Source organism: Lissotriton helveticus, chromosome 2_2 (assembly GCF_964261635.1).
Source record: "Lissotriton helveticus chromosome 2_2, aLisHel1.1, whole genome shotgun sequence".
Lineage (NCBI taxonomy): Eukaryota > Metazoa > Chordata > Amphibia > Caudata > Salamandridae > Lissotriton > Lissotriton helveticus.
The window spans coordinates 18696884-18715704 of NC_136060.1; the positions used below are offsets into that span (position 1 = coordinate 18696884).

At 43.5% G+C, this 18821-nt stretch overlaps 1 protein-coding gene across 2 annotated transcripts in view; it reads right to left on the reverse strand.

Annotated features, from left to right (window-relative positions):
• Positions 1 to 1454: 1454 nt before the first annotated feature.
• Positions 1455 to 18821, reverse strand: part of DCTD (dCMP deaminase) — a 202915-nt gene continuing 185548 nt past the window's right edge. The window contains exon 6 of one of the 2 annotated variants that reach the window (XM_078678925.1): positions 1455 to 2648. In XM_078678925.1, coding sequence (XP_078535051.1) covers positions 2567 to 2648 — 82 coding nt within the window. In that variant the 3' untranslated portion in view covers positions 1455 to 2566. The remainder of the gene's footprint in view (positions 2649 to 18821) is intronic. The other variant, XM_078678926.1, reaches the window with a different exon arrangement.

Here is an 18821-nt window from a genome sequence, read left to right on the forward strand (position 1 = left end):
TGTATATGGTGTGATTACTATCTGATGTGTTCTTATTATAATACAAAGGCTATTTTTATATAACCTTGTGTGGAGTTCCTTTTGTGGTGTGCCTAGTGTGTTGTTACTGTGTGTGTTGTGCAAATGCTTTACACATCACCACCGAGATAAGCCTAGCTGCTCGTACCAAGCTACCAAGGGGGTGAGCAGGGGTTATCTTTGGCGTGTAACTCCCTTTTCCTGACTAGAGTGGTGGTCTCTGTCTGACTTTGGTGCAAGCCTTAGCCAACCAGAGATTCCCATTTCTAACAAGAGGTATTTCCGGGACTGCTGGAGTAAACAGAAGGCATTGTGAATTAATTAAGTCATCTAAACTACGATCATAGTACCAAGAGATGGGCAATACATACCCCTCAGCGCTCCTACTTAACCATCAATACCTATTTCTCTTTTGCCATGAAACTGCCTGAATGGTACAAAAGGGGGTGGTGCAAAAAGGGGTGGTGATGGACGGAGCATCTGAACCTATCAAACACTCACACCCAGTCAAGAGATCTGTGTTTAATCCATCACCGTTTTTTAGCCCACTCTGCCTGAAAGCACAACAGTTGCAGGCAACCTTAGGAGAAATTTGTTATCAAGTGTCATGAAGTTAGGAAACTGAGGACAATGTAGTGGGTCACATAAAAATGACTATTGTTTTCAAAAACTGAAAAATACTTAAGTACATGATCAGTTAAAACCTTTGTAACAAATGATGTATGGCAACACTTAGAAAATAAAGCAATTTTTAGGTTAAAATATGTAAGAAGCTTAACATTGGCCACATTTATTCTGAATCTCATAATGGCGAATAGGCCAAAACAGCAACACAAAAAGATGACGGACGGAATGCTGAAAATTGTCAAATATTCACCCCCAGTCAAAGATCTTTGTTACATCCATCGATTTATTTTCTCACCAAAGGAGCGCTGGATTCAACCTAGATCACATGAGTGAGGTGGGTACTTAAAACGTTTCCGCACTCCGTCCATCAACTTGTTGCATTTGCTATGTTCACCCTAAGGGGCTATGGCTATGCCCCAACGTGGATCCCTTGCTTGCTGTGCCACTGGATTCAGAATATCATGAATGACAAGGGGTGACAACCTGAAACCGGTCTCAGGGTGCTTGTTTCCGGCCAGGGAGGACCTGGCCTGGCAGCTCGGGCTGGACTGTTCCCATGGGGAGCAGGGTCAAGACTGATTTGCATATGGCTGGGTTCAAACTGGTGTGGCATGGTGAGCACCAGCACAATGGCTTTAAACCAGATCTCTTGACTGGGGGTAAGTGAAATGTTTCTTGGCGCTGTCCATCATCTTGTGCTTGCGAATGGGCAAAAGCAGCACCATTGTAATAGAGTGTCACATCCTAATTTCCTTTCGGGTACGTTTGAATTTTGCATGAGGCTAGAAAAACGAGAATACACGCGTCTATTCAAATAACATTTTAATTGCAAACATACAGGTCAACTAATGCCAAAAAAATCCCGAAATGTAGTCTCAAAGAACCCACTGAATTTGAGCAGCTTAAGACCTATGAAATGGTCTATTTTTATCTTTGGTAGTTCGACATGATAATTTTATTTTTTTACAGATGTAATTAAATCAAATAGGGTTTCTCAAGATATAAACTTTAAGACTTCTTGTCAAATGTTCTTGAGATCTTACCCAAGTTATTCTGCACTATAAACGTGATAAACTGCGGGATAAAAAAGTACATTTATAACAAGCTAGTTATATCCAAAATATGTCATGTATAATCAGACAATATACGAATTTAGTTACTAAACACAAACATTCATTTAGTGGAATCTAATTCTCCATATTCAGTGTCAATTAGCTCAATCGGTGCATTGTGACAAGATGGGCAAAAAACTTAACTTGAAAAATAAAATTACACAAATTAAGGCAACAAATGAAATGTAGGTCTTAAACACCATATGGCATCTATCAATTTACTTTGCGACAGTGTTTAGCAAAAAAAAAAATGAAAAAGGATACGAATAGCATATTGCATTCCGTCCCTAAAACATATAGAAAAAATTGCTATACGCACATTTTCAGACATGTAACACTGAGTTGTATGTGCACGTTTTACATTCCAAAATCCAATTTTTGTGCAGAGCACCCAAAGTCTCCGAAACGACCGCTGCAGTCATAAATAAACACCGCTAAATTATTCTATTCATGAGTAAGCAAAAAACAGCCATGGACAACCCATGAATAAATAGAAAACAGCCGTCTAGGGCACCAATTCAGTTTTAGACTGCACAGAGATCAGGCCTGTAAAGTAAATACACCATCTAGCATGCAGCATGTAACAGAATTCATCTAAAAAAAAAAAAAATGGCCTCTCGGAAGACCCATAAATCAATAGCTTAAAAATGTCGATTCCTTATGAAGAGATTGCAGGCCTTGAATTCTTCAGATGTTTCCTTGATCTATGGCATCTATTGGAAAGTTATGCATTACTTGAAGATGAAAGGCATTAGCAGCTCCGCAGAAAAGGATCCTCACAATCTTCTTGAAATTTAATGAGATGCAACTCAGAGAGGCACTTGGCCACTTCTACCGCCGTTAATTGAATCAAAGTCGATGACTATCCTGTTACGTTTTGGAATGAATTTCCTAAAAATAATAAGAAAATATAATTATTACCGGGAGAGTGTTGAAACATTTTGCCTGCTTTGGCTTTAAAGTGAACAAAAATGTATCCCGGGGCGCCTGTTGGAATTTATTTTCTTTTCGAGCCAATTAAGCGGGCTCACACTGAGAGAAACAAGGGTAAGAAAGGCTTAAAACAAAGCTGCACGGGCTGTGTGGGCTACGTGTGTGCCGTACAGCAATCACAGCCCATGCATTATTAGGGGGTCAAAGATCTCATCTTAGTTGCCTCATCTAGGGGAACAAAGCTGTTTGTGTCTCTTCATTTCGTTTTATTCCTTTCTGTCAAGTTTTAATAAAAAGCAGCTTCCAAGATAGATGTGGTAATTGCTTGTGTGAAAGAGGGGGGCTCTACAGAGAGTAATACAAATGCTATTAAATAGAATGTAAACATAAACAATATATACACATCAATTATTTTACACCATCATATTGATTCACCACAACACACAATCGCAGTTGCTAATAGAGAATTCCTACTTTTGAAAGAATAGAAATCCAGCAGCGTTACAGATTTGTTACCGATACTACCCAGCAAATAGTCAGCCTTCTCGCATGAATTCATGTATACTATTTTTTTTATGTAAAATGTGTTTTTTACCCCCATTAGAAAATGGTTTATTAGTTGGGGGTGACTGGTGTCCACCGCAAGTTAATATCTTGTTAGGTTCAGCCAAAGATTTCAGTAATTTAAACCCAAGCATAATCCCTGGTGGCTGTGGCACAGAGAAGACAGGCTTAATGTATAAAAAATGTGTAAAGGCTTTATATGTATCTGAATCACCTATAAAGTCGAAAATCCAACATAATAAAAATCCCACTACAATTTAAAGAGAGAAAAATACAATAAGCAGAATGAGACCGAAACGACAAAAGTCCAAAAAGGGGAACCAGAGAAATTAATTTTTAAATATATTAAGTGAAAAAAGCACCAAGAAGTGAAAAGCTCCATTGGAAGTCAATGGTTGCAGTTGACCGCGACCTAGGTATAATTTAGGCTGACCACAATGGAGCACAGGACTGATACATCAAGTCTTTTGGCTCAGGTAGGGCCTGGAGGAAGGGAAGTTAATAAAATAATTCTAAGTCCCAATCTGAAAAGCGAATTAGTAGTTTTACAGAGGAAAAATAGTTCTCCATGTGTAGAACACCTGAAATTAAATGCAACGCTGTGGCACTGCCGGTCGGATTCTTTTTGCGTTCGGCCCCTTAAAGAGTTCACGTAAAAGTTTTTTTAAACCGCCCAAACGTCTTTTGGTGTCCAAACAACGCCACAAAAGTAGAGGCTCCCAGGACCTTAAGGGGGAGCACTTAGACATTTTTCAGAGCGTCAGACAGAGGGCAACAGCAAAGTACAGTACAGGTCTAGTTTGCAATTGGTCAGCTGGGAAAAGTCCCAGGCATGTCCTTTTCAGCTTTTGTATGCTCCTGCAGCCACCCAAGATATCAGCCTTAAGATCCTTGGAGATTTTTCAGTCCTTGGATTTCAAGTGGAAGGGGGTCCATCATCCTCAGGTCCTTCTCACCAGTTCCAGATGCCAAGTTAATCTGTACTTCGGTTTTCTATATTGAAAAGCTAGACTTGCCACAGTGAAAATATATATTATAGGGTCTTGTCACAGTAGGGACAAGGTAACATTAATTTTCTACATGTCCCACTTTTAAATACCATGCACCCTACCTTGCAGGCTACAAGGCTTAGATAGGGCTGACTTGCTGAAATTTAAAAGAGGGTTTTACCTGTTAAAAAGGGTTATATTAGTGTGTTGCACTGCAGGTTTTACATTGCAGTAGTCAGGCTACAGTTTCCCTGTGCCACATTGTGGATGGCACAATAAGTGCTGCAATCTAAAGGTGACATTTAAATTGGTCTGATCAGAGAGCTAAATATGCCCATCAGAGATTAGCCAATATCTACATGTTTTAGGAATCCGAGCACATACACTGGGTACTGGACAGTGTACACAGTCTAAACTCCAGCAATATATTTCAGCTAGAAATGGGGGTGAGCATGCAAAAAAGGGGCATTTTCTTGCACACAGCCAAATATCACAACACCTATATTTCTTCCACACTAACTCATTTTTAATATGCAAGTGCCCATGAAATCAATTTATATTCTCAAGCACTCGCCCCAAGATCCGGCAATAGTTCTACCTTCTCTCCAACAGTACAGCTATCTTTCAGTGTGTTACTTTTTTTGTCTTGTAATAGACATTCCAGGTTTATTTACTTTTAAACAACAGCTCAAGCTCTCCCAATTCCTTTTCTTTCCACATCTTCAGAAGTAAATCAACCTCGGTCCCTTCCCGTTTCTTCCATTGCCTCAAATGTAATGTTACTGCCTTTCACAACACTCTTGTGATACATTATGCCTCCTGACTTTTCAACAATGGCTACTAGAGGGATTGGCAATCTAGGCTTGCAGATTAGGCCTTACATTGCCTAATGGAGGCCTCTGTATTACACTCTTCATCCTCAGCCTTCTCTCGCTGAAAAAAACTGCTTGCAACACACTGTGCTGTTAGTACACTACAAGGATGACGGTTTGCTCTGGAAAAACATAGTGACAATTCTTACTTTTCAATTAGTCCGCAGCTCTGGAAAGCGTCATATGTTCAAATTAGAACAGTACGCTACTACGAGTGTTTTCAGTGTGTTGACAAAACAAAGCATGGATAAAACTATCACAGTCTAATAAATATAAACGAATAGGACTGTGTAGAAGACATAAAAGGATGGGTGCCTCCTGAGTTCATTTACACAATATTGGGCAGATGAATGAGCGTATCCACTTTTTAGGTTTCGCCTACAGACAACTTTTAGTTGTCTAACTGAAAGACCTATTGTGAACCGTTCTAGTCTTGTTAATCTCACTTGCTTACTTTTTGTCTTTCCTTCCTCTCTTTGTATATGTCCCTCCCCTGAAGCATAGCTTCTTTACCATTAAAGAAACTAATTTTTCTTTTCTCTCAACACCATACGGCTGCATGCATTTTCTTGCTCTCTACCTCTGGTCCTGCTTCCTTACTGAAATCCCCCAGTACTGTGAGTGTTATACACCCTCCCAGCACACATATTGCGCTACTGCACCACCCCAGCGTGTTGTTGCCAGCGTGCTCTTCCTAGATAAATATGAGTTTTGGCACCTTTTTAAGTTTTTGTTTTTAAAGTTATAATTCAAAGATATAAATTCTCCAAATTTGAATGATAGATAGAAAATAACCCAGCTATGCCCACTAACCCCAAAATAGCTATGGCATTATGACGCATATGTGTGCATGCGTGTTGACACATGCATCATCATTTTTTCCCAGTGCTAGTCAGAATCATCAATAACCATTTTCTGCTTTTGATATTGGCAAAACGCACTGACAAAGCCAAAAGTCTGTAACAGCGACTCCAACAGGCCTGGCCTAATGGCTGTACCAATCTTTTTTTATAACTGAGCTCCTATACACTCCACCTCTGTCACTGATCTAAGGTTTTGTTGGACAATTCAATGGTATGCCATTTATTGACCTGCGAAGGGGGATAGGCTGAGTGTACTTAATGGGTTTGGATGTTTTTTCCCTTTAGGTTGCACACATAGCAAAGAAGTTCATGCTATGAACCACCAAATTATGTTACAATCTAAGAAAAACTAGTCAGTATCCACTAGCATGTGTCACCAAGGGTTCAGAGGCTCACATATGGTTACTAGGCTGAGATGCAAAGGAGCTGCAAAGTGTGGGCGATGTAATTTGATGAAGGACAACCACATAACAAATACATTAAGGGATTAAGGCCATTAAAAGTTTACATGGAAAAGGATACACACTTAAGATGAAAATAAGAAATAAACTAGAACGAAATTTATTATTGAAAATGTGGCAATGGGGTACAAAACATCCAATGATTATCTAGCATTCCTGCAACTCACCCCCAAAATAGTGTAGTTCCTGGAGTGTCTTTCATTCCTTTGTCTATCACCCCTGGCTTGGCGAACGGCCAGGGGTTTGATTTCATTGTATTCTTTGTAAATGTTTTGAACACCAAAAATAACATTAAAAGCAAATGTGAGAGGAAGGATTTCGATTTTTGTAACCCCCTGTACAATTGGTCTTCTGTTTGTCATAGGACCACCCCCTCCACCCCCCAGCCGTTCAGAAGGGTGGGTGAACTTGTTACTCTTCTCTTACCTAAGTGTAACTTTCACCCCATAGAATACACATGCCATCAGTGATTTAATATGTGAGGTCATAAGCAGTGCATCATATCAGTGCAAGTTATACTTGGGAAAGGGGGGGGGTGGTGGTAAACCAATTCAGTTCCTGCACACTTGAGTAAGGTGGCAGGTGAAAAAAAGTAAATGTCCCTTGTTTTTGGGAAGACAGGAGAATGTCAGGGGGCAAAAGCAAACCTTACATTGGGCTAAGTAGGGGAGATGTAGCGGATATCAAACTCTTACCGGCTCTTGCCTATGGGTAATGCAGGTCGAATATATCAATCATTTTATAATGCTTCGCTTGCAGCCCAGCCTATCTCAGTACGGGGTGGCCCAGCATATGTGAGTCCAGAAACTCGGCCCCTTCAATACTTCGCTTTCGCTGCCACTTCTCGCAATGTTTATCAAAGTCATCAGCCATCAATTGCCTCATCCCTCCATTAATCTGGGTGACAATACAGCTCTATGGATTTCTCATTGCTTCCATAATAGGTTATTTAGAGAAAGCTTTTCCCCCCTTTCTTTTTAGCTATGTAGCTTCGAACCTGAAGGTATTAAAAAATTTATTTACGATCAATATTGAAGAACAACTGGACCTTCTCAAATGGTATTACGCCGTTTGAATTGAACAAGTCCACCATCTTCCCCACTCCTAGTGCATCCCATCGTGACATAACCCAGTCCTGGAGTATGTCTGGAAATGATGGGTTACCAAAAAGGTGAGTGTAAATATTCATCCGACCTAACCCTAGCTTCTTCCTAACAATAGTCCAGACAGAAACTGCTGCCCCATACATCATAAATGTAACTTTTTTATAATAGCTAGATTTGGTGTCTCTGAATAGCCAATTGGGGGCCTCTCTCTCTAGCAGCAATTCATATACATCTGGGGGAGCATCACTTTTCCACCGGTCCAAGACCTTTCCTTCGAGTAATCCCCGGATGTATTGGGTTACTGCAGCCCACGAATACATTTTTAAGTCTGGGATAGCCCACCCCTTTCCCTAGGGAGGGATATGAATCTGAGAGCCCTTCTGGTCTTTCGATGTGCCCATATAAACTTGTTAACCATTTTTTCCACCTCTTTAAACCAGTGACTTTCAAACACCAGGGGTATCGATTTGAAGAGATACAAGATCTTTGGGAGAAATATGTTTTAATTATGCTACAACGTCCAACAATCGAAAGGTGCAAATTATTGAAACCGTCCAAATCTTTCTTCCCCTTTTGGATCGCAGGGGACAGATTTTTTTCCACAATTTTACCCAGTTCCAAGGCTATGGTGACCCCTAAATAAACTGCAAATTCCGTCACCCGTGGATCCGGCAGGTAGATCTTACAATTGATGACTATTTGTGTTTTCTACCGATTAAGCAAAGAGCCAGAGACCACCCGTAGTGTTTGGCCTCGATCTCCATTTCCCATAAGGCTTCATATGGGTTACATGTCATTATCGCCAGATCGTCCGCGTACCCCAGAATTTTGGTCACAAAGCCTTGGAGCCTGATGGGCTGGATTCCTATATTGGTCTCAATTTTCCGGATTAGAAGGTCTATAATACAGTGCAAATAAAAGGGGAGAACAAGGTAACCCATGTCTAGTCCCCCGAGTGATAAGGATAGGGTCGGTTTGTCCACCCATTAGACGGAGTCGGGCCCGGGGCTCTATATAATGTCTGTATGGCCTCAAGAAACCCCTTTCCGATCCCCACCTTCTCAAGAGAGGCCCAGAGGTACTCCCAGGATAACCTATAGATCACCTTCTTGGCGTTGAGTAGAATAAGTGCCATAGGGTCTCCAGTAACTGATGTGCCATCATATAGAGCTATAACTCTACAAATATGCTCTGCCGTTCCTCTGCCAGGAATAAACCCATGCTGCCTAGGGGATATCACCTTCTCTATGATACCACTCAGCCGATTGGTCAATATTTTTGAAAAGATCTTCGTGTCACTATTCATGTGACTAATGGGTCTGTAAGATCCTGTCTTGTTAGGGGTTTTCCCTTTCTTTGGAAAAATAACTTATGTTGGCTCCCGCCCACGACTCGGGGGGGATTCTCCTTTCTGTACCTGGCACATTATGTAAATTAGATCAGCCCCCAAAACATGAAAATAAACTATATAAAACTCCTAATGGGATTTGATCGGGGCCCACAGCCTTACCGGAGGGGAGGTCTTTTAGAGCTCTCTGTATTCTTTCCCCTCTAAATGTAACCTCGAGGGATTCCGCGTCTGCCTGTGAAAATTGCTCCGTACGGAGCAACTCAAAATACCCTTTTATACACCTTGCCTCCCTGTGTCACTCCTCTCCATATACATTTCCATAGTATCTCTGGAATACCTCCCGTATTTCCCTAACCCCGGAGACCAGTTCGCCCTTTTGGTTTGTAACCTCCAGGATTCTCTCCCCCAGCAATTTTCTGTCTTGGCCTGGTGGCTAACAAGTGACCAACTTGCTCACATTATTCATGGCAGCTTTGCTGCCTGGCCAGGTATTTTTCTGCTGCTCTTGCTGAGCGATTTCCCCAGAGGATGCTTTTACTAGAGAAAGTTTCTGGTGAATCCCCTCAATACTTAAGTCATTAGCTATAGCCTGACACCAGCTCCTCTTCTGTGTCTATCATTGTGCTAGAGATCGTGTTTAAGTGCTGTATTTCTTTCTTGTTCTGATCAGTATATAGGTCAGAGTTTTCCCTCTGACCCTGGCCTTAAAAGCATCCCACACCATCCCATACCTAGCACTGCCATGATTGATATCTAGGAATTCTTACAGCCATTTGTGGATATGGCGAACATATTCAGGATCTAGAAGCAGACCCTTCTCAAATGTGCGTTCCGGGGCATCTGCCCCCTTGTTTGTTACTTGTAAGACCAAGGGGTTATGGTCAGACATAACCCGGGGGAATTTCTTGATAGGGCAGGTCGTGAGCAACTGATGCGAGTCCAAAAAGTAACCCAAACACGCTACTGCTCTATGTAGGGGCTGCCTCCCTTCTGAGGTTTTAAGTGAAACCAGACATCAGAAAGCCTGTTACCTTGCATCAGTTGAGTGAGGGAGCAGTGCACTTTTTTCCGCTCCGTATAATTACTGGGATTCCCATTCCATAGCCCCCCCAGACCACTGATATTCAAGTCGCCATATGACTGGTAATGGCCATTCTGTGGGCTCAGATTATCGCCGTGGAGCCATAGACTGAGCAAAGCGTAAATTTAAACCACAGAAATTAACACTCTACAATTGCTTATCGACCAAATCTGTTGGTTAAACTGTTTTTGAATAGTAAGACCCCCTTACTGATCAAGATAGCAACCCCCCGGGTTCTAGTCCCTTGTGGAGTGCATGCTACCAATTGATACCCCAACTGCTATAAAAGATCTTTCTTGGTCGCCTCAATATGAGTTTCTTGCATTCATACTATATCGGCATGCAACATCCGTAACTCTTCTTTGACTTTCCGTTGATTTGCCGGGTCATTCAGCCTGCATATATTTATTGTCGCAGTTCGCATTCTTACAGCGCTTTTTCAGCCTGTTCCAACACTTTCCCCCCCTTCCTCCTTAGTTTCCTCATATAGTGGAGTTTTTTTGCTCTTTAACCCATAGCCCACTCCTGAGAGTGGCCCTACCCCTACCCTGCCCCCCCACACCCCTCTGTCCTTGCAACCCCCACCCACCTCCCCCACTTACCTTGTGAGACAAGCAGACCAAAGGTCTGAGTGATGCAGCCTGTACACCGGCCCCCCGCCACCAGCCGTATCCCACCACCCTTTTATAACTGTTTGAGAGATATCACATCACAAACCCTCTTCATATGACAGAGAGAGACATGCGCACCAGGCACACCAACTCGAAGCGACCTTACTAGAGAGGAGCTACTCATCTTACTCGGTTTTAGTTTATCAATGTACTTACTGGGTTGGATTTCTGAAGTGAAAGCTCTTGTGGTGTTTTTATATATGATTTTCAGGCGAGCTGGATTCATCAAATAGGTTCCAGCCCCTAAGGTTTGGAATGGTTGAATCAAATGTTTTAATCTCCAACATCTCTCCACTGTGACGTGACAAAAGTCTGGTCTTGCAAAGAAAACTTGGTCTTCATATGTTCGTTTGGTATTGGGACACACTTTTGAAAATACTTCTTCCAGGAGCAGATAGTTCCCAAAGCAAATTAAGATTGGATTTGGGTTTTCTCCATAACGTTACTGACCTGGGTTCTTTAGGGTCAGTGGGAAGCTAAGTCCCAGTTACAGTGCTGGAGAAAGGCTCCCTTCATTAATTTCAATGTAAAGGTTTGAATAGCAATGCCCTCTGCTCCTTCTTTGATGCTAAGAATCCGCAAGTGGTTCCTCCTTTGCCAGTTTTCAAAATCTTCCACTTCCACAGGAAGTCAGTCAGTTGTGCCGTCTGCGACTCAGTACAGGTGTAGCCTCTGGCCATATCATATTCTAGCATTGCAGTGTGCTCTTCTACAGTCCTCAATCTGGTTTGTATGTCTACACAGGCTTTAGCCATTTTTCTCCCAGCGCCCTGAAGCTTTTTAGTTGCCAGCTGTTTTTTTTCCCATCCAGTCGGGTCTCTTCTTGGAGCTGATTGATGGATTCATAGATTAATTTCAGAGGAGGCTCTTCAATTTGTGTTAATCTTGCATTAGTGGAGACTTCCTCCTGCCCCGGAGGATCAGGGTAGACTTCCTGCATAGCGGACTAGTCCCATTTCAAAGCAGATTTTACATTAGACCTGACTAGTTCATCCGCAATCCTCTCAGACGATTGAAGGTCTCGGTTCTTCTTGGAGAGCCTCTTCCTTCTCACCACTGCCCCGTTCCCATCTGCTGGCTGCTCAGGCTTGAACTGGAGAGCTGGGCATTCCTCCCAGCTTCTAAATCAGAGGAGCTAATATCGGAACCATCGGTTATTAGGAAAAATGTGTTGCATGGCTCTTAAGTGTCTTCCATTCCCTTCTGCCCTGTTGCCCCTTCAATTAACGCACTGACGTTCATGTTGACCAAGGCCTGCGTTTGGAATTGTGAGGGACCAGCAGAATAGTGATGCCTACTTGCCTCGATTGAGGCGGTTTGCGCAGGTAACGCCAAATGCCTCTGATTATAGCAACTTTCAGACCCCCCCTTGGAGCCCCTTGAGGGTCAGAGCCTCCCCAAGCGCTAGCCGATCCGGTTAGTACTTCACCAATCGCATCTGCCTTACTTAAGAGGTCGACTGCACCAGCTTATTATTTCCTAACTATTATTCTCCCTTTCAGGTCCTTCAGCTCACGGAGGGCTCCCATTGCTTCATTGATGTCATCAGCGGGTATTGCAATAGTGGGGAAAAATTCAGTGAGGCTCTGTTGCTGCTGTGGGGTTGAGTCTGAGGCTGTATCTTTAGCTGGAGTGGGAGATATATCTGAGACTCTCGTTTTTTTCCAGTAGCTTTCTCCTGCCTTCCTGCCTTCCTTCACCTTTCATTTCTCCTTTTTTTTTTTTAAATACCCATGCTCTGTTTTCCTTTCAGGGACATTTTGGCGTTGGTATTAGCGTAGACTTCTGGCTTCACTGTCTTGGAGCGCTGCAGAGGCATATTGATGTTTTAATTAGGGGAAGCTGGTGTATCAGCGCTTGAATTTGCATCCAGGTTCTTAGCCCGAGCAGCTCAACTTAGTTTAGGAGGCATCCCTCTTTTGGTGCGGATCCGCGCCATGAGCAACCCGGTCCTGCTGGCCCCTCCTCTCCTCCAGAATTGAGCAGCCTCTGATGCAAGCTGCAACGCTCTTCAAGACCACGCATGCTGATGATTATCGCAGCTGTCATTTGAACATTTGTGGATGACATTAGCATAGAGGGAGCTGAATAATTATTTTAAAATGGGTTAGGTATTTGTTGGAAATGGCCCTTTTTGCAGGTTTATCCTTAAACTTTTTGCTTTTTCCTGACCTGTCTGTGTTGGTTTTAGGACCCTGGGCACTTTACCACTGCTGATCAGTGCTAAAGTGCATATGTTCTCTGTGTAAACTGTGTTATGGATTGGCGTTTCCATGATTGGCCTATTTGATTTATGTTTCAGTCCCTAGTAAAGTGCACTGCATGTGCCAGGGCCCATAAATCAAATGATGTTGGTGGGCTGCAGCACTGGATTGTGCCACCCACGTAAATGGCCCGTAAAGTGTAACTCTGGCCTGCCATTGCAAAGCCTGTGCCCAGCCTGGGGCTGCCATGTCGACTTGGCAAGTGCACAAACTTGCAAGTCCCTAACCCTTCCCTTTTCTATGTGAGGTGCCCCTAAGGTAGGCCCAAGGAACCCCCATGGGCAGGATGCATTGTATGTGAAAGGCAGGACATGCCCTGGTGTGTGTGGCATGTCCTGATAGTGAATTACAGCCTACTTTTTTTCACTATTGCAAGGCTACCTGTTCCCCATAGGCCAGAGTGGGCAGTTTGATTATAACAACCTATAATCCTAACTGACCCAGGGAACATGTTGGTTTTTAACATTCTGTGTTTGAAAATACCACTTTTTAAAAGTGGGTATTTTCTGACCTAACCACCCAGCCTGCCTCTGCTAGCTTGTGCATTGTCTGTCTGGTGTGTGAGTTACAGGTGCTGGGGGCGATTCCAGGAGACAGGGTGAGTCAGCACAGGGCTGAATAGGCCTATATGCACATAGATGGGTGGGAGGAGTAGCACCTGGGCCTGAATAGGACTGTGCCTGCCTTCCACAAAGCTAGCTCCACCTCCTGTGGTGCGTCTAAGGGCCCTGGCCCACACTGACAAAGGAAGAAGGTACCCACTGGCAGGATGCACCCAAAACTGGTCTGAACTAGGCCCAGGCCTCTCTGCCTGCAGAGGACAAAGGAATTGCTGGTATAAATATTGGGGCCCAGACCCCAAGACTTCAAGGAAACTGCCAAAAAGAAGAGCTGGAAGAGCTGCCAGGAGGAGTACTTCCCCTTTGCTGTGTTGTTGCTTTGTTGGGTTGGCCTGCAGCTGCTGCTTCTTCCTTGGGCAGTGAAAGGACTGGACTGAACTTTCTCTAGTTGGGCTGAGTATCTCAAAGGGCCTGAAACCAAGCTGGCCTCCTGTTAAGAAGTCTCAGGGACTGCAAAGACGTCACTAACCTCTGGGTACCGCTCCTGGAACCGCTGTTTCAGTTGCCACAGAGAGGAGGGAACCGCAACCAAATCTGTCACCGACTCGGTCGCTGGCCTTGTGTCCTGATGGCACCGCAGGCCGCACCGTCTCGCCCAGCACCGCAAGCTCATCGATGACTTCTGCGCAGTAGTCACTGAGCCCCTGCCTGCACCGCATCGAGAGTACACCGCAGCCCGCACCGCCTCGCTTAACTTCGCTGGCCTGGTCTCACTGACACGGATGCCACAGGCTCGACACCCGTGACCGCCTCGTCACGCACAGCTTTACGGCTCAGCCAGAGCCAATTCCCGCCAACCGGCTCTGTCGCTTGCATCGCAACCTGCTAGCACCGCATCGAGCAACGTCTCGCCCTGCACCGCAAGCTTTGGTCTCACCGACGTCATCTGCACGATCGTCACCGAGCCGCTGTCTACACAGAATCGAGAGTACACCGTGCCCTGCACCGCTTCCACTTTGCGCCGTAATCGTGACGGACGCCACGACCGGCTCTGTCACCTGCACCGCAACCTGCCAGCACCGCAACGAGCACGTCTCGTCCTGCACCACCATCCTTAGTCTCACCGACGCCATCTGGACAATCATCACAGTGCCGCTGCTCGCCCCGCATCGAGAGGACACGCGCCTTGCTCCGCTTTCACTTTGCATCTCAACCGTGACGGATGCCAAGACCGATTCGCACCTCCATGTGAGCCACCCTAAGAAAGGTACTGTTAACGAGTCTGTTCACGCTGTTGCTGGCCCGTACCGACGTGGTCAGCTGGAACTGCGAGACACGGTTGTTTTCAGAATCGCGGTAGGCTCGGACCGAGCTACCAACTCATACGAACTGTGTTTTCAATGTATTTTTGCAATTTAAAGACATCTTGCAAATTAACTATTTCTAAAGTACCTTATTGTGGATTTTTATCGTATTTGGTCTTGTTTTAAGTATATTCAAATATTGGATATTTTTCTAAACTGGTGTGGTGTCCTTTTGTAGTGCTTACACTGTATTACTGTTGGTTATGTGCAAATGCTTTACACACTGCCTCTAAGATAAGCCTGTCTGCTCGTGCTAAGCAACCAAGGGCGTTTAGCAGGGGTTATTTTAGGAGTGTAAATCCCTTATCCTGACTAGAGTGGTGGTTTTTTACGCAAGTCTCAGCTAGCCAGAAATCCCATTTCTAACAGTATTAAAGCAATATGATATTTATTTTCTATGTGCTCTGATTTGCTGAATAAATGATGCAGTTCCTCACACCACGATGATTTTGCGAAACGTCTTATTTTCTATTCAAGAATTGTGTATAAAAAACCCTAGATTTTGAGGATGAGCCAGAAGACTTTCCTGTTGTACTAGGGATGCTGCACGTTTCTTTACTCGGTTTACTGCCCATTGGAACGTATAATATTTTCTGATTTCAACAGACTCTGTATAGCTTTGCAAGGGAGAGCCTACATGGCTTTGAACTGATTAATTTTGAATTTTTGTGATAAAACCATGAGACGTTTCATTGATCTAGATTGTCATTATTGAGTGGGGTCCATTGAATCTGCTTAACCAATTACTAAATTAATTGCTTTATTCTGCTAAACTGAAGGTTGAGGAGGTGCCTTAACATGATGTGGCAGGTTTGATTCAGGTAAATGTTTGGGGTGTCTATTTTGGGGTACCGTTTTGCTACTATAAAATCTAAAGAAAAGATTAAAGAAAAAGTGGAATTTAGTTTGTCAAATCTGCATCCTTGATTGGGAATGGAAGCGGAGAGGAGAGACAAGGTGAGTTGGGTATTGTGCGTTGTGAACCTTTGAAAGGTCGCAAAGCTAAACCTGGTATTGAGTGATTGTGAAAGAAGTTATGTTGTAAGTGGTAATTTTCTGATTGGCGAGGAGCCGATAAGAGAGGAATATATTATGTGTGGTACGACTGCTTATTTCAATTTGCTGTGTAATTGGGCTGGATCAGGTTATCTTGCTTTGGTGGTTCCTAGAGTTTATCATACGAGTAGAACGGATGATGCAGTTGGTCTGAAGCAAGTGAAACATGGAATTGGACTGACAGTATTAGATACTGGAGGTGTTATTATTCCCCCTCTAGTTGTGGCTACGAACGATGTAAAAAACAGACAGTTGTCTACACTGGTGGACAAACTTGCTTTGAATATTGTAGGGGCTCTAACCCAAATTAACTCTGAACTAATTGTTATTAGAGTAATCATAACCAGTAGGACCAACAGACGTCTGTTAAGAGACCTGCTGCTTGGTAGAAGAGAAAAGCTGTGTGTCCCTCATCCAGTGATGTTGAGTCATGGATCGGGAGTAAGGGGTGCTAATTGCCTTATTGTCCTTGCTTGCAGGGCAATAACAGTTAATAATTACCACCCTTGTTGTGGGCTAGAGCAATAGGCTCAGGCCCAAACCTGCAAAACAAGTGTAATTAGCCATTATTGTCTGCAGCTGCAGACAATACCGCTTAATTATAGTAATTCACCGTCATGGACCTTCTATACTATTAGTTGGCTGTCTTCATTGAATTTAACACATAGTTAATCCATCTCATCTTCGGTCCAGGATAGAGGCCTTGTGTCATATTCAAAATCCTCAGTCTGGTGTAGAACTACGTCTATGGGCTTGCACCCCCCTTGTCTGGCAAGAGAAATATCATCTGGCATCCAGCTTTTTGGTCAGGACTTCTCTTCAGGTGATATTTATATCAAACTATTTTTGTCAAAGTGACAGAAGATTTTCAGTATGAGGTCCTAAGGTCTGTTATCACCTTCCAAGTTAGCTTCACAAGAGAACGCCAGTTTAAAAGGATAGTTATAGTCAGTCAGACTCGTACCTTTTGAGACAACAAAGTTTTGAGCAACAATTTTAATATTACACTTTGAAATGCGGTATTCTCCTATTTCTGGTTTATAACACAAGCCATAGTAGAGAAAGTAAAGAATAGAATGTCAGTCTGCAGCTCAGGAAGCTTCATGAACGATTTGGGACTTCATAAGAATAAACCTAACTTGTGTTCTTGCTGGTCTGTAGCCAAAAGACATAACGATAAAAGACATTCAACTAGTATCTTATAATGAAATATTGATCCCCACTTAGCACCATATATCAACGTTATAAAGCTTGCATTATTTTACTGCCAGATTGCAATGTGTCTGACCAGCGCATGCTCCCTCCTCCCACCTCCAAACCAGGTGCTGGTCTTGGTGCCTGCAGAAGGGGGGGGGAAAGCAGGGGCTGAATAGCATGCACCACCCCTGAATTCTGCACTGCCTGATCAAAATATCTGTTTAAAGGACATGACATGTGACATTGGTTCCGCATTAAGGAGACAGACACACACAAAGTCACCCCTTCAATATATCTAATATTAGACATGCCCTTTAGATCTATCCTTCAAAGGCTGCGTAAACGTTAACAATACAGAAATCACGGTCAGTGACTAAACCCCAAGATTACAGGGGACAGGGCATAGCAGCATGCTGTGTGAGCACCGTATGCAAAGATTCAGGGCATACAAGTACAATTTAACCCTGCCCTCTGGACAATATCATATTTACAGGTTATGTCCTGCATATTGTAAGTTGTGCTAAAAGAGCAGGGTATTTGGCACTTTCTAGAGCACACAAAATGCATGGCAATGGGACAGACTATTCCCAAAAATCTTTTTAATTGTAAAAATCATGAATATGCTTTGCGGAACATCGGCTGAAGCAAATAGATTAAGTGTCAAGCAAATACACAGTCAACTCAAAATTCGAAGTATGTTTCCCATAAATGCCGATGTATACATTAATTTGCTTGAACCTCATTTTGAGGTTTTAAAAAAATTAATATCTATAAAAAATTCACAACAAACCAAAAAAGGGTGACTTGCGGAGCTCAAACTAGGCCTACATTACTGTCTTCATTATTTGTTATAACTGCATCTAGCAGTCAATGCTCTATGCTTGGATGGGGAAGGTAACCTTTGGGCTTCAACGCCCATGAATGCTTCATCACTGTCATTCTAACCAATCAGTACGTTTAACAAGTTATTTACCTTCTGTAACACTCTGTCTGGTAGAGACTATATCTAGCCACAGATTCCTCACCTCCTAAATAGTCCCCAAGGGTCAGACTGGATCCAGAATCTTTTCAGTAGTAAGGGAACGCCTTGCGGTTCCGCACTGATGCCATTTTGCTATTTAGGCCCCACTCCCACGCGCAGAATTCATTTGCTTTAGAGACTGTCCGTGTCCTCAGACGCAGAGCCCCAAATGCAAATCAGTAGACCGTGTACATACTCCTAGGCTCGAGATCTTATGATTGAACTGAGTCAAACCACAGAGATGGGAGGATCAGGGAGGAATCTGTGGTTCGTCTCTATAAGAAAGATCGTTACTGAATGTAAGTGACTTGTTCTTCTGATAGGAAAAACGTCAAAAAAAGGAGATAGAGGGAAAAACATACGGACTCAATCTCCAATCGTAATACTCGTAACCAAAACAAGTCACTCTTATGCCGGGCACACGCTGGACTCAATCTTCACCTCCAGCAAGCACATCTCCTTCAACACCACAGCTCTCCATTGGACGGACCGCAGCTGCGTTCACTTCAACTACAAAAAGACCACGACCCACAACCTCCCACATCCAATTCCCCGAAGAAACTGGAACAAAATTACCACCGATCAGCTCTTCACATCGCTTCACCAAAACCCTCCCGCCAAGTCATCGGACCCAAACCAAGCAGCCACCAACCTCACACATTGGATCACCCACAGCGCCAACGAACTTGCACCCCTGAAAAACCATCAAAT